The following is a 14,563-nucleotide window of genomic DNA, read 5'->3' as shown; positions in this document are numbered from 1 at the left end:
GTTTTTGCTGAATTAGTGTATATTAACAATGGATCTACTTTTTAGTAAAATGAAATTTGTTTGTTCAGAGATAATTGAATTATTATGTCATACAATTGTTGTTGTTTGATTTTGGGATTATCATGTGAAATTAGTGAAGAATGGATGTTTTGGTTAAAAAAGAACAAGGCAAATATATGCCCTAATAATTCTGCAGGCACTAGGAATGAAAGTCGGTGGGTCCATAGGTATGTGTGTGGGCAACGGGTACCCGCAGCCGGCGAGTATGTTATCAGTTCTTCGCTCGTTGTTGTAAATAGGTATGTTAATGGTGGACCCTGTCCTGCTTGGAGAAGAATGTCACTGGTCTGGAGCAAAATCATTCTTATGTTCAAGAGCTGGAGGATCCTTTGTCCCATGAGATCCCTTTCATCTTTTGATTGAGTACTCTACAATCTAAGGTGTGATTGGTTGTCCGTATGGATGAATCTTAGTCGATGGATGCGCATAATCTTAAGGAGAAACATGTTTGGTTGCTCGCATACACTGTTCTAGTCTGGTCCAACGGATGGAAATATACATCCGCAGCCTGGACTGGTAGATGCAGGCTCCTGCATACACTCATGCAGGCGAACTCACTTATTAATATCACAAAATCACCTTCATACAAGCAGCCAATCAAAATCTTAGCTCTTGCATCCGCTCATATGATCTCAGATTCAGTTAACTAAATAGAAATTCATCTCAACCTGTCTAGACAGATACAACCAAATAAACAATTTTCTTTTTAACAAATATGACTTCACTCAGGCTACTTCTCATATATATATATATATATATATATATATATATATATATATATATATTCCATATAGATAACACCCTATAAAACATCCAAACACATCTAAATTAATTGTTTGGTCCATCACATTAGGTTGAAAGAGATCTAAATTAATTGTTTGGTCCATCACATTAGGTTGAAAGAGATCTAAATTAATTGTATCTGGTCCTACGCAATGGTGATTGGGGCTTTAACCCCTAGAACTTAAAAAAACAACAATTATCGGCTACATGGTACAATCTGTGTTATCCGACACATGTAGAGCACAAAACGAGTTCAGGGCATGCATCCGTGGCAAGATTCAAAGCGTTTCCCATCCACTTAGGATGCAAGTTTTGCTTTTTATGGCTCATTGGGCCGACCCCGAACTTAGTCAGTTGAGCTATTTAAGTTGAGAAAGTAAATAAATTAAAGTAGTTATCTAGAGCTACTTAATGAATACCCTTATATCCTCATATTCACGGTTTCTCATACGCTAAAGTAATAAAGTAGTGATCTAGAACTACCTAATAAATATCTTTGCGTCTTCACATCCATGGTTTCTCATGCACTTTAGTACTAATAAGTTTTTTTATTTTTTTTTAAGATAAGAGTCCTTGACCCAACCTTCTAAGACTAATTTATGATACCAGGGATCAATCCCTGACCGGCTAGCTTCACCTTAAGCTTTTTACCAACTGCTCTACGAGCAGCTTCCGAAGTACTAATAAGTTAAACCTGCTATACGTATGACTAGAACGCCCGACTGTGCTACGACCCGTACTGTGGCACGGTATAGTGTAGCAACACTTGGTCGTAACCACGTACCATTTGTCTAATAAGTTAGTGTACTAGTTCATGTTAAACATAGCAAGGCTGTCTGTCAGTGTAACATAATCTAGAACCTAGAATGATCAGGAAGTTCAGGACACACCAGCTAGCTCAGATCAGCAAGCAGACTGAATGAACACCGGACTGTGATTTTTTTTTAAAAAAAAAACTAAGATCAGCAGGGGACTGCGACACAGAGTCAAATCTGACTGGATCCATCTACTCCTTGTCTATCAATAGCACTGTCGGCCAGCTTACTCTGTCACCAGGTGGACGCAGAATTAAGCAAGCGAGGAAGCACCAGAGGCCGTCGCCATTGGTGCCCTGCAGTGCAGGTGCATGTGCCGCGCAGTTCCTCAGCTGATGCAGGCTGGCACACCCAGACCACATCACATCAGTCCTACTATACACCAGTCGAAACTGTTTGAAGGAACCTTATCTCCACACTCCTCATGGTTAGTTGGCCATACCTGCGACCTTCTTGCTGTTTTTTTATCCTATCTTGATCCTGTTCTGCATGGAAAGAATGCCAAAAATGCTGTCTAGAACAATCTCCCATCTGAATATTCCATCCGAATGCACTGGACAGATGTAGAAAAAATAGTTTTATTGGGCTATAACTATGATTTTAGTGATTAAGAACAATATAGTCATTAAGATTAATATGTTTGTTAAAAATATATGATTAATAGGTCTCGTAAATGCAATACATGAAGAAGCCACTAAATCGAGACAAAGTTTGATTGAATTGTAGAAGTTTTAGTGAAAATGACTACACCAGATAATCCGTGATATCATAGGTGTACACACTAGAGTATTTTATAGAAAGATGAAAAACTGAGCTGAAATGATACTGTACTCACCAAAAGATTCGGTGATCAGAATCAATATACACTGGAGCATTTAACAGAAGATTTACAACTGTCGAAGACTGAAGATCAATACATCGAAAGGTTCGGTGATGAAAAGACAGTGCACATCGAAGTGTCTTCCAGAACTCCGAGATGATGAAGCTACAAAGCAGAATGTTTGGTGCTCAGAAGATCAATACATTAGACAGTTGAACAGTGAAAAAGTTGGCTCGGTCAAGCTCAAGTATGCACATTGGATAGTCCGGTGATGAAGATAAAGTATACACCGGATAATCCGTTGTTCAGTAGTGGTTCTTAGTGTGTTCTAACGGCTAGTTTCTAAGGTTGTACACACCGGATAATCCGGTGCTTGTACTATTACTGTCACCGAATCATCCGGTGTTTGCAGTAAAGTTGAGCTGTTAGAGCAACTGTTAGTTGGCAAGTTTGAGGTTATAAATACCCACCCACTCGGCCATTTCAATGTGCTATAGTTCAAAGAATCCTATATAAACTTGTGAAGACATCCAAACCATCAAAGAGTTAAACGTGATCATCCAAAGCAATTAGCATACTATTATAAGAGTGATTAGTGCTTATAGGCCTAGAGAGAAGTATTGCTATGTGTTGTAACTTAGAGAGTGGATTAATGAGTGATCCAACCATATACCAAGAGATATGTTGTCGCTTTGGAGTCTTGGTGACTCACCGATAACTCTTTGACCCTCCGACTTTGTGTGTAACGACTGCAAGAAGATTGTGTGGGGACGCGAATGCCTTTATCTTTGTGACTAAAACTTCGAAGTGAAGACGGCGCACAAGTGATTAGAAGAGAGGTTAGTGGTGAGACCTCGTCTTTGTGGTTTGGTAGCTCATCATGATTGAGATATTGTCTTGGTGACTTGGTACCTCAAGAGCTATGACCAGAAGAGACTTGATGACCGTAAGCATATTCTTTGTGGAGCTTTAACGTAGACTAAGGATAACTTGTGTGCCACCGATACCACGGAATACAAATCTCTTATGCCGAATTTGTTTCTCTACCTCATTTACGTTTTTGCATTTATATACTTGCAATTTACCTTATTAAAGTATGTTACAATCCTCTTAAGCAGTAGAGTAGACACACTAGATAAATCTATAACATATTTAAATAATAATTGAGATAGGTTTATCTTATAAAATTTTTGGAGCTATTAATTTTTTAAGTGTTCTAATTCATCTCCTTTTTAGGACATCATCGTTCCTCACAGTAGAGCTACTACCTCATCTTTCCAAAAAAATTATCTGAATATCTCATGTGTATCTGTGAAAGGACACAATGAATTCTGCTTAATGTTTGCTACTACGTGTTTATATGAGAGCATAATGTTCCAAAAGGAAATTAAAAAAAAGATAAATTGCAAGGCCTGCCAGATTCAAACAAAACTATTGTCTGTTTATATGAGAACTTGCGAAAAAAGATCTTCATGTGTGTAGTTACCAAATAGGATTCCAACCTTGGTTTTTTAAAAAAGACTCCTCCTTATGTGTTTTTTTATGGCTATGGCGCGATCGCTCAATGATATCATACGGGTTGTAGCTAGCTTTTGAGATTTTTTCTCAACCTTAATACAATGCCTTCGAGTGTCTATCCCCTTAGTTCGATTTTTTTTTTTTAAAAAAAAGACCAGAACATGCACGAGCAAATAGAAATTCCCAATTAATTAAATTGGTCGAGCATAGTGTTTCGTTCTTTAAAAACGATCTAGCATATAAACTTATCGTATCTAGTCGAGTAGCTCATTTTTCCTGGCATTTAATGATGGTGCCCACTCTCCAGTCTGTGGTTGTTTAATCCTTCTATCTTAAACTATTTTCCAGTCTGTGGTTGGCTAACATTCTGACTATCTGCATGGTCCCCAACATTTGATCCGCTACGAGAAATGGATCAAGATTTCAAGGATCAACCTAAAGAAAGCATATGCAACAAAACATCTAAGCAGCACGAAACATTAAGTTGCACCAAGCCACCAACCGCTATAGCAACAGTCCACTAAAAATTGAATCTACTTGATCTTGGCAATGCACTACTATGCCCATCGACTAATCTTCGAAACTACCGCAAAGAAGAGATAAACACCTATAAACATGAGAAATAGTATAATTAAATTAATGACTGAAATAACATGTTATCTCTTTTATTTCATAGAACAAGTATGATCACTTAAAAAAGAAGTATGCAAATTTCGACAAATTTATGGAGCTGCTAATCATAACTAATATGAAATATTTCCAAATTACTGATCACCATATGCTTGTAAGCCTGTTACCTTGTATATCATTGGAGAGCATAATGTTGTAATTATAAAATTATCTCCCTGATATGTACAATCTTGTTTTGGTCAATCCCACCATCTATGCACTTCTCTCTCAACAGGCTACATCCAACTATGAACAATCGTTCCAGTGAACCTGGCAATCCTTGGTGTGGCAGGGAATTGATGCTCTCACATGACGATATATCCAACCTCTTGAGAGAGGAAATCTGGTGCAGCCTTGCAGGCAAAGCGCGGAGATTTGGGCATTCATTGAATGCAAGTGTTCGCAAAGAAGTTAGTTTACTGAATGCTTGCTCCTGGTCTTGAGTTAAGGACATGATCTGTTGATCAGAGTCGATCATTAAGTACTGAAGATATCCAAGTGTCCTACATATTGGCATGGTAAGGAACGATGAATCATCAATGTGCAATCTTTTCAAAGAAGCAGCAATTTCCTGAGGTGATCCTTCTGTCAGCTGTACGAGATTTTTCCATCCCTCAATGAATTTAGGACTTCTTAGCACAGTTAATTCTCTCAGATGAATGAGAGTTTGCATACATTTCAGTGACCTGAGCTCTAGGCAATCTTCTATAACCAGATAATCAAGCCTTGTCATTGGATGCAGCTCAAGCGTAGTAATCTGGGGGCAGTACTTTATTGACAAGCAGTCAAGAATACCAGAATTTGTCAAAATTTCATGCAGTATGTCCTCAGATACCCCAGAACCACATATTTTGAGCTCATTGATGCTGGAAAGTGAGCATCCGGCATCAGGCATTGTTATTGATACCTCAGAAGTGGCACTCTTCCCTTGGCCTTTCCATGGCAACACCACAAAATTATCACAGCTTGATATGCTGAAACTCTTGAGGTTCCTTAAGTTATGGAACTGCAAAGAGTACTGTCTTTGCATCTTCAAATCAGAAATACCACAAATTACAAAATCGTCACCATTCAGTTCCATGCTGGAAATTGTCCCCGCATTTTTCAAACTTATCCTAGATAATGTTGGAGCATGTGGAAGTGGAGGTAACTGGGCAAGCCTGGGACAGTTTTCAATATCAAGCGTACGGAGGCGAGGAAACCATACATAGCAGACTTGTTCAGACCATTGCTCCACTGGTATTAGCTGCAAGCTGGTGCAGTCTGTGATGGTTAGTGTCAGCAAATTAGGGAAGCAGCATGTTTTCTCAACTCCACACCATGAATGCCACTTTGGCATCTTCGCGAAATACAACTCTTCTAAACATGGAAACCCCATGAAAGAGCCACTTCCATAGAATTCAGAGCCAATACATCGTATGGCCTTCATGCCAATGGAATGAAGTTTCCTAAGATAAGGAAGCTTCCCAAGAGGAGGTAGCACCTCCCATCCTGAGCAATCTTGTAGGTAGAGGGACTCCAAGTATTTGATGTTTAGATCATTAGCTAACCATGTAGGTGAAATAGTTCCACTGTAACGTGTTATCCTGAGATGTTTGAGATTTGGATGGGGTTCAAGACCCTCAAGAATATTTATTACTGCATCACTAGCTCTATCTTCCAAATTGCTACTCCATGATAAAGTCAGCTCGTTGAGGCGATATTTTTCCTTCAGTCCTGAATTACTAGCTTCTTCCTTGCTTGCAACGTTCTCAAGGTGTCCAATAGAAAGAGATTGCCCCATCTCCCTTAACTCTTTTAGTTGTTCGATGTTAAATGCCTCTTCTTTGCTAACATTGAACAGATCCAACTCCTGTAGGCTGGCGAGCTTTCCAATATAAGGAATACCAGCATAACCAGCAAGAAACTTGCTCGAATCATCAACTAATAGATGACGAAGGCTAATGAGATTGTTAATACCCATTGGCAATTTAACAAGGTTCTTGCACGATCTTATATCCAGCACTTGCAGATGGTAAAGCTTGCATAGTGATTCTGGCAACTCCGAAATGTCAGAGAACCTGAGGTCAAGGTACCGCAAATGTATCAAGTCCCCAACTGTTACCAAAAGTGCTTCACTGTTTATATGATGTAAGCATAGTATGCGAAGATTAACAATTCTTCTGTAGTTTATGGGCATTTTCCAAAATCCATCGTCAGACAATGCAATTGTCGAAGCATTCCTGAACCATATGCTGCGTAGGTTCTTCAGCTCCACAAAACCACCAGGTAGCCTTTTCTCAAGTAACTCTCCGTGACTCGGTGATCTAGGCTCGACCAGTGAAAAATTAAGGCAAAAGTTTTTAGCTTGGTCTGGATAAAGAAGATACAGGTGGCGAACTGTATTTGGGATACCTCTAGAAAAATTATCATTGGTGGCGAAGCACTCATCTTGGGCTACTGAACATGCTAGGTCATGCAATAAACCATGCATTCTGTAAAGGTTATCATTTTCTGAGACTTCGAAGAACGAAGCTGATGCCAATTCATACAGGTATTCTCGTGCAATATCCTCCGGAGTTTTGTCTCCTCTCATGGACTGAATAAAGCCATGTGCCATCCAGGAAAATATCAGCTCCTCTTCACTGAAAGAGTGATCCTTGGGGAATGCTGAGCAGAATGCAAAGCAGCGCTGGACGTTTGTGGACAGGTGTTGGTAGCTTAAGAGAAGGACTGGTATGATATCTTGAGGTCTTTGTCTTAGCTCCCATAAGTTGCTATCTAATATACTCATCCAATGCCCTGTTGTATGTTGCTTGTGCAACAGCTTTCCAATAGTCTTTGCTGCCAAAGGTATACCATTAAGCCTATTCGCTATTTTTCTGCCAATCGAAGTCAAATTATAAAAAATATCGTCATCTCCAAATGCGTTTTGTTTGAATAAAGACCAGAAAGGACCATCTTCCAACCCTCTAAGAGTGACTGATGGAATGGTGCCAACACTGTTAGCTATATCCTGGTGACGAGTTGTTAATATGATTTTGCTCCCAGGCATCCCAGATGAGAAGGGGGCGCACATCAATTCCCAATTACTGCAACACCAGACATCATCAAGAACAATTAGGAACTTCCTATTCCCTAGCTTCTTCAACAGCGTGGTCTGAATGTTGTCTAAACTGCGTGAACTGATAAGCTGATGATATCCCTCTTCGTCTATTGACTGTAGTATATCTATTGTAACCTGTTTGACATCAAGAAAATCGGAGGCACATGCCCATGCCCTTACCTCAAAAGAATTCATGATAGTTGGATCATTATACACATACTGAACAAGAGTTGTCTTGCCCACACCACCAATACCTACAACTGGGAGCACGGAGAAGCTCTTGTACATACTTGTTCTGTTTGGCTCCAGGAGCATCTTTATAATGGCATTTTTCTCCTCGTCTCTGCCATAAACCTCTGGTTCAGTCAAGAGTGAACTAGTCTGTCGCGAGTTCGGAGGCTTCGGTTGCTGGTAATCAAAAGCAACTAACTTCTTCAACTGAGCAACACGCACAGTATGGGCAGTAATTCTTTGTAGACGATCAGCAATGGACTTCATCTTAGAGGAGATTGAATCCAAGTCATAGGACACACAATTAACAATCTGTCTGGCTCTTTTAAATGGAGGGAGCGCGATGGCACCTGGTTGTTTTTCAATAATTGCAACAATAAGAGTTATCTATTACATATTTACATTTGAGAAATGAAATAATAATGAAATAAAAAAGTTTGCTCTTTGGAAGTTGAGTCGCACCAGGAAGGCAGGAATGCTCTCTATTCTATTTTAAATAAAAGTGAAAATAGAAACCAACTGAAATTCCACACATTAGGGGTGCCAATAGGTGAACCTTAGGGTACCCTTTGGCCCTATTTAGTTCATTCATTTGTATAAGGAATCCACAAAATGGATGAGAAAGTGAGTTTTTAGTTCATTTGTAGCAAACTAACCCCTACGGCCTACACACAGCTGTGCATTTATATGTTTGCAAGTATTTTTTGAAGAAAAACTCAATCACCTAGGAGGAACCAGGTGGCATTGCGTATTAAGAAGAAATATGCACCAAAATTCGAGTTGAGCAGGACTCAAACCTGGGTGATGGAGGTATACATCCACACCTCCCATCAACTGAGCCAGACTCATTTCTTGTCTGCAAGTAATTTTTCAAACTTCTCTACTGGTGTTTCTTTTTTTTATCTTTTCACCGGTTATTTAGTAAAACAGAATTGCGCGGGTTCTCAAATCTGGTAATTGCATAGCTTAGTTGCCAAAGTTCTGTAGATAATCCAAGTCGACACTTTTCAGAGATTTCATCTACTCTGTTCTAGTCTATAAATTATCTTATTGTGTTCTTACCACCATATACTACAAAGTTACCAGGTTACAGAACTTCTACTTTTTTAAGTACAGTAATTTGTATGTTTCAACAAGCATGTTCAAAACTTCAAACATATTTTCAATCAATCAAAGTGGACTAAAAGGTTCAACAAATTTTTTATGCCTGCTTCAGAAGCTTTTTTTTTAGCAAAACCTGCTTCAGAAGTATTATCTTGCATTTAACGTAAATAGACCACAAAAATGCTCATTTCTTTCCTTTTGGCTTCAGAGGAGTACCTGGTTGATGAAAAACCCTCTGAAGGGCTGGAGGAAATGATAAACCACTGCTTGTAGCAACCTTGTTCTGGCTTCTGTCCTCCACCATTTCCATATGATGCAAGTAGTCCAACTCATCAAGCACATCCTCTGCATCGTAAGCTGATGACTTCAACTCTTGAGCAAGTTGACAGATGCCCTTCTCCATGGCGGCGCTGCCTTTCAGGGTCTCAAGTATTGCCTTGGCCATCTCGAGGTGACCTCGGAGGTTTTGAAATTCACCTCCTAAATTTGCACGAGCTGCCCACTGCTCTAACTTGGAGCTGAGGTATTTGTCAAAGATCACTTGGACGAATACACCAATGGTGCTTACAACAATTCCAGGATCCATGACAGCCTGCAGTGAAGAGGGCCAGAAGAGTGGCTTCTCCTACGTGTTGCACTGTGTGAAGAATGGGTTGCAAGACAGCCATTACCCCCAGTTATGTCAAGAAAAAGAAAGTTCCTACTAACACAGACCGACAAGGACGCAAGGTATTAAAAACTTCCAAATTGATAGATATCTAGATGACCAGTGGCAATAGTAAAATGTCAAGAAATATAGCAGTAGTTGGATGGTCGCATCAGACATATGGATCAAGAAAATGGTTTAGCAGCTTCCATCGTTGACTTGAGATGCCAGGTCAGTTGCAGGAAGCCTAACGTAGAAATAAGATATCCATGTAACCGCACAAATAACTGGGGTATGTAACCGCACAAGTTTGCCTGGATTTGAACAGAGAGTTATAGTTAACGCATCGTGTTGATTAATTGACAAATTTTTGGATCACTGCTTTTCATTTCCTTATTTTCTTTTTATTGCCTTTTCAGAGCTAAAAATCTTGACTTTCCAATGAATATTCTATACAAACAATACCACTCAAATACTCTGTGTTGCTAAACCCTTTTGGATCTCATAAAGTTCGAAAATGAAGGCACCTGTATATGAAGGACTCCAGCCAAATATAAAGCTGTAACATAGGAAAAGGATTCTACAAAATAATGTCATAATAATTTTCTTTTAAATAAGCTCTCATACTCAATTTCATAAAACTACTGACTTTTGTCAACAATACTTGAAACAAGTAAAACAGGAAGGGAATCACTGATCCACCAGTTGAAATGCCCCCAAACCACAAAACATTATTACATTTAATACAGACAACTATTTTTTATCAAAAAAAGGCCAAGAAAGGCTGCCCCCATTGTCATGTGGCCGGTTGGCAGAAGCTCACAAAATTGGCTGGGGACTATACCACAGTAGCTTCAGCAACAGCCATTACCCCTCGAATCATGTTCTGTCTGATAACCAACACGCACAGGTCATCAGTCTAAGCAACAGAGCGGATTCGAATTGGCCCTTTTCCATGCCTATATGAGAATGTTACTCAGAAACCTGTTTTTAATGAGCTTGACTAATGACACAAGAGGAGGAATACAAAAACCATTCTGTCATTGATTATATATGCATTTGTTTTCCAATGCAACTTCTCACAAATAAAGAAGAGATACAGCATTGTGACTATGCAAGAAGCCATATTACTTCCAAATTGGCTATTGCATCAATATCTGAAAAAAAAAAACGAAAATAAAACAGCACTATAATCGTGTTCCTATCTTCAAATGTTGTCTCATCCAAACAAAGAACACCTATGCAACTAGACCAAACAAGCAGTAGTTATGAGCCGTGAGTATTAAGCGATACGCGAGTCGGCCTCGTAATCAAGAGTTCAAGACCACTAAGCAAGAATCAAAATGTGCATATGCAAGTATGACTTGGCAACCATCCATTTCCTTTCATGGATGGAACCGACTTCGAGCCCTACCTGCTCTGTGCGATCAGGAGTTGGAATCCATCAATCACTCGCTAGTAGGTGTTCCTATAGCAGACAGGTCTGGTTTCAGGTACTTCGTGCAGCCGGCCTCCAAGGCCTGACCCCATTACCATCTGACGCAGGACAGGAGCAGTCAATTTGAGTAGTCTATTGGTGTAAGCCTCACCAGTGGCGGAGCCAACGGAGGCTAAGGTGGTGTTGATCTCTTTCATGCACCTTCTTTGCTCTTTTTCCTCTCCTTCTTCCCTCTATTTCTACACCACTTCTCTCCCTGAAGGAGCTGCATGCTGGCGGGGTGCGGCGGTGGATCCTCCCCTGCTGCCTTACCTGTCGAATTTGTGCAGCGTTGTATGTGTTAGTGATGTCTCTAGCTTCTAGTTGTGCTGTGGAAAGTATCTTGTAATCCAAACTTGTATTTTTCCTCTTCTCAATGGAATGACATGCTAATCGTTCAGCGTGTTTTGCCCAAAACAAAGGGATGGAACCCAGGTAGACGATGCAAAACTACTAAATTAAACAGAGCTCAGGGCAGATTTTTTAGCTCAGGGCAGAATTAAAATAATCAGTAATTATAAAAATCTACAATAATTTTGACATAGATTACAGAAAACTATAACTTCCAGTACTTATTTCAAAAATATACAACTATTTTAATATATATTAAAAAAATATAATTTTCTCCCAACTATCATTCTCTACGACCAAAAGATATAGTTTTTTACAACATATGTTAAAATAATTATTAAAAAATATATTTTTATAATTTATATTAAAATAGTTGTAGTTTTTTAAAATTTACAGAAAAGTAATTCGTATGTGCTACTGCTGCTCACCAGTAGGTCGTCGCATGGCATCACCCTGCGGAAGCTTCGCTGACGAATTCAGCCTCAAGGTAGCAGAGAATCGCGAGATGGCTGCAGCCTCCGATGCGGATTGTCTAGTTTCACGCATGACGCATCTGTGTGTAGGTACTAACCCGAAAGCAACCGGAGCATTTGATTCCATCGGAATAATGCAATCTCAGGGGAGAGGAACACTTCACCTTGGACTCGCATGGCGGCTTCGACGCTCCCCCCCTCTCACACCTTGAACACATGCGGCGGCGGCGGGTGAGAGGCAAGCGCGACCCACCGCGCAGACGGCTCCGGCGGCCCGAGGACGAGGCGGTGAGAATTCTACAGTAATTTGGGGACTGTATGCGGTCCACCTGTCGGGTCCGATGGCGGCGAAGGCCTGCAAATCCGCTCCGGCCTCAGAACTTCTCCGCGATTGGATCCGCAACGAAAACAATTCAAAATTCATTAAGAAATATTGTATAGCTTAAGATCGTCGTATCAAATAAGCAAGGCACAACAGATAAGTAAGTTAAATATTTTCTGATTTTAGTTAGATTGTCTATAGCTAATACACGATTTTAACAATTAATCAAAACATATATAAATCAAATCAATACAATTATATAATTCAGATACAAATTTTCTCTTTTACTAAATATTTTTTTATCTTTTTTTAATTTTATACATTTTATAACTAAATAACACTAATATCATAAAAAAATTAAATTTGATTTTAATTAAAAATTATAATGTTAAAATATTACAATAACACTAGTCTGGTTTCTATTTCATCGAAAGCCTCAAACTGCACTTGCTGTTTTTCGAATACGGAAAAACTTCATTTGCATTAAGGACTTAACGAAATTCACCAGTACATCCAATAGAGTTTCCATCAATGGATCCAACGATAGAAGTAACACCCTAGCCAGCAACAGAAACTCCTAGAGACATGAAAACTGCACTCGCTGCTGACAATGCAATTCATAGTGTACAACTTGTAGTTCTATTGTGATTGGATCCAAAGCATCTGGTATGGTACAGTTGCTACACCCCTCTGAAACGCAGCTGCACATAGTTGCGTGCCTTAGATATACTACTGCAAAAGAACTCTTTTTACTGCCAGCTTCGAAATCTTTTTACTGTCGACTTCAAAACCTATTTTATTGCTAGTTTTAAAATCAGCAGTGGGCAACAGATAGTAATAATCGAGAACTATCACTGCCGACTCGGTGAACCGACAATAAAAGAAGTTATCACTGTCGGCTGAAGAATTTGGCCGGTAGTGATACCCAAGACATCACTGTCGACTGAAGCCTTCGGCCAACGGTGATTCGCTGGAATCACTACTGACTGAAGGTTTCAGCCGGCAGCGTTTTCCCTCTCCTCCCTCCTATGTCCTCTCTATATTCCCTCTATCTTCTAGATCTTTCTATCTCTCTTTCAATATATGCATACAATAATACATATATTTAATATAAATCAATAATAAAAGCACATTCATTAATACATAGTAATGAATACATATTATAAGTCAGATATCGACAAACATACACACATATATAATAGTTCTCACATGTCACCCCTGAAAAGTCGGTCAAATTGAGCCAGTCCAGTATCCCTCTACCTCTCTCGCGATGAGGATCGCGTCTCCGCACTGACGACTGATGATGTGTGTATGTTTGGAGACGTCGGGGGCTGATGGTGGTAGAGCGGAGGACCCAGCACGCCTGATCGACCGCAGCGTCGTCTATGCTCCAAGCTTGTCGGCGTGTCAAAGACATCGAAGTTTGATGCCTGAATGCTTCTACGGTTTGAACCTTCGGTATCCTCCGCAGCATATTGATGGACCACCCTCTCGTCCTCCTCCTTCTGAGCACGCTTACGGGACGCTGCTTCTTGCTCCTCCGCGGTGCACAGCTAACGGGCCAGCCTCTCATTCTCCTCCTCCTCCTAACACGCTTATGGGACGTTGCTTCTTGCTCCTCCGTAGTGCATAGCTGACGGGCCAGTCTCTCATCCTCCTCCTGGGCACACTTACTGCCTGATGCTTCTTCCTCTTCCTTCGCATCATCGTTGGAAGACTATTCTATCGAAGAGTCGTTCGATGATACCAATTTCACATTATACATAGTAATTCATATCATTCATTAATAAATAGTAATTAATGTCATCCATTAATATTGAGTCAATTGGTGAAATATAATATGTTGTCAAGCCCTTTGATAGCCTTCCTCCTTATCGCATACTCTCTACTAAAATGTACGGTGTCATCTGAAGGTATCTCACGCTTGGACGACACGATCTGTTCATAAAGCACGTCGTTTGGGTTGATAACATATTCCAAGAACGTATCGATATGTTATTTCATACCTTAAGATTATTGAACCTAACAACGTCTCTGTTCAGCCTGAATGCGTGCATGAAAGTAAGAAGATAAAACACGTAGAAATTGCTATCGGGTGGCTGTCTCATACACTTTAAGAGAAAATTATTTTTTTTAGTAGAATGAAATTAACATTTTGTTCAGTAGAAAATGCAAGACATGAATATGGATTGTGTACCGGAAAGTCGGT

General features: G+C 39.8%; 1 protein-coding gene across 2 annotated transcripts; it reads right to left on the bottom strand.

Annotated features, from left to right (window-relative positions):
• Nucleotides 1–1,792: 1,792 nt before the first annotated feature.
• LOC133897738 (disease resistance protein RGA2-like) lies at nucleotides 1,793–12,430 on the bottom strand. Of its 2 annotated transcripts, XM_062338565.1 has the most exons (6): nucleotides 11,988–12,430; nucleotides 11,371–11,481; nucleotides 11,146–11,267; nucleotides 9,302–9,722; nucleotides 4,794–8,331; nucleotides 1,793–2,211 (listed from the first exon to the last, which is right to left on the bottom strand). In XM_062338565.1, exons 4-5 carry the CDS (start codon nucleotides 9,669–9,671, stop codon nucleotides 4,826–4,828), a joined length of 3,876 nt encoding a protein of 1,291 aa, XP_062194549.1. In that variant the 5' UTR covers nucleotides 9,672–9,722; nucleotides 11,146–11,267; nucleotides 11,371–11,481; nucleotides 11,988–12,430; the 3' UTR covers nucleotides 1,793–2,211; nucleotides 4,794–4,825. The 2 variants fall into 2 exon arrangements, with proteins under 2 accessions (XP_062194549.1, XP_062194542.1); XM_062338558.1 differs by lacking the exon at nucleotides 1,793–2,211 and adding an exon at nucleotides 2,500–2,643 and having other exon boundaries at nucleotides 11,146–11,481.
• Between the last annotated feature and the right edge of the window lie 2,133 nt (nucleotides 12,431–14,563).

This window comes from Phragmites australis, chromosome 2, assembly GCF_958298935.1.
Source record: "Phragmites australis chromosome 2, lpPhrAust1.1, whole genome shotgun sequence".
In the NCBI taxonomy this organism is placed as follows: domain Eukaryota; kingdom Viridiplantae; phylum Streptophyta; class Magnoliopsida; order Poales; family Poaceae; genus Phragmites; species Phragmites australis.
Note: the sequence above shows the minus strand (reverse complement) of the source record. Positions and strands in the feature narration are given on the sequence as shown.

Bases quoted from the DNA above. Each gene is read 5' to 3' on its own strand.
- LOC133897738 (XM_062338565.1), bottom strand. From the start codon at position 9,671: ATGGATCCTGGAATTGTTGTAAGCACCATTGGTGTATTCGTCCAAGTG. The intron at 8,332-9,301 runs GTACTCCTCTGA...AAAAACAACCAG, and splicing joins GAGGGTTTTTCATCAACCAG to GTGCCATCGCGCTCCCTCCA.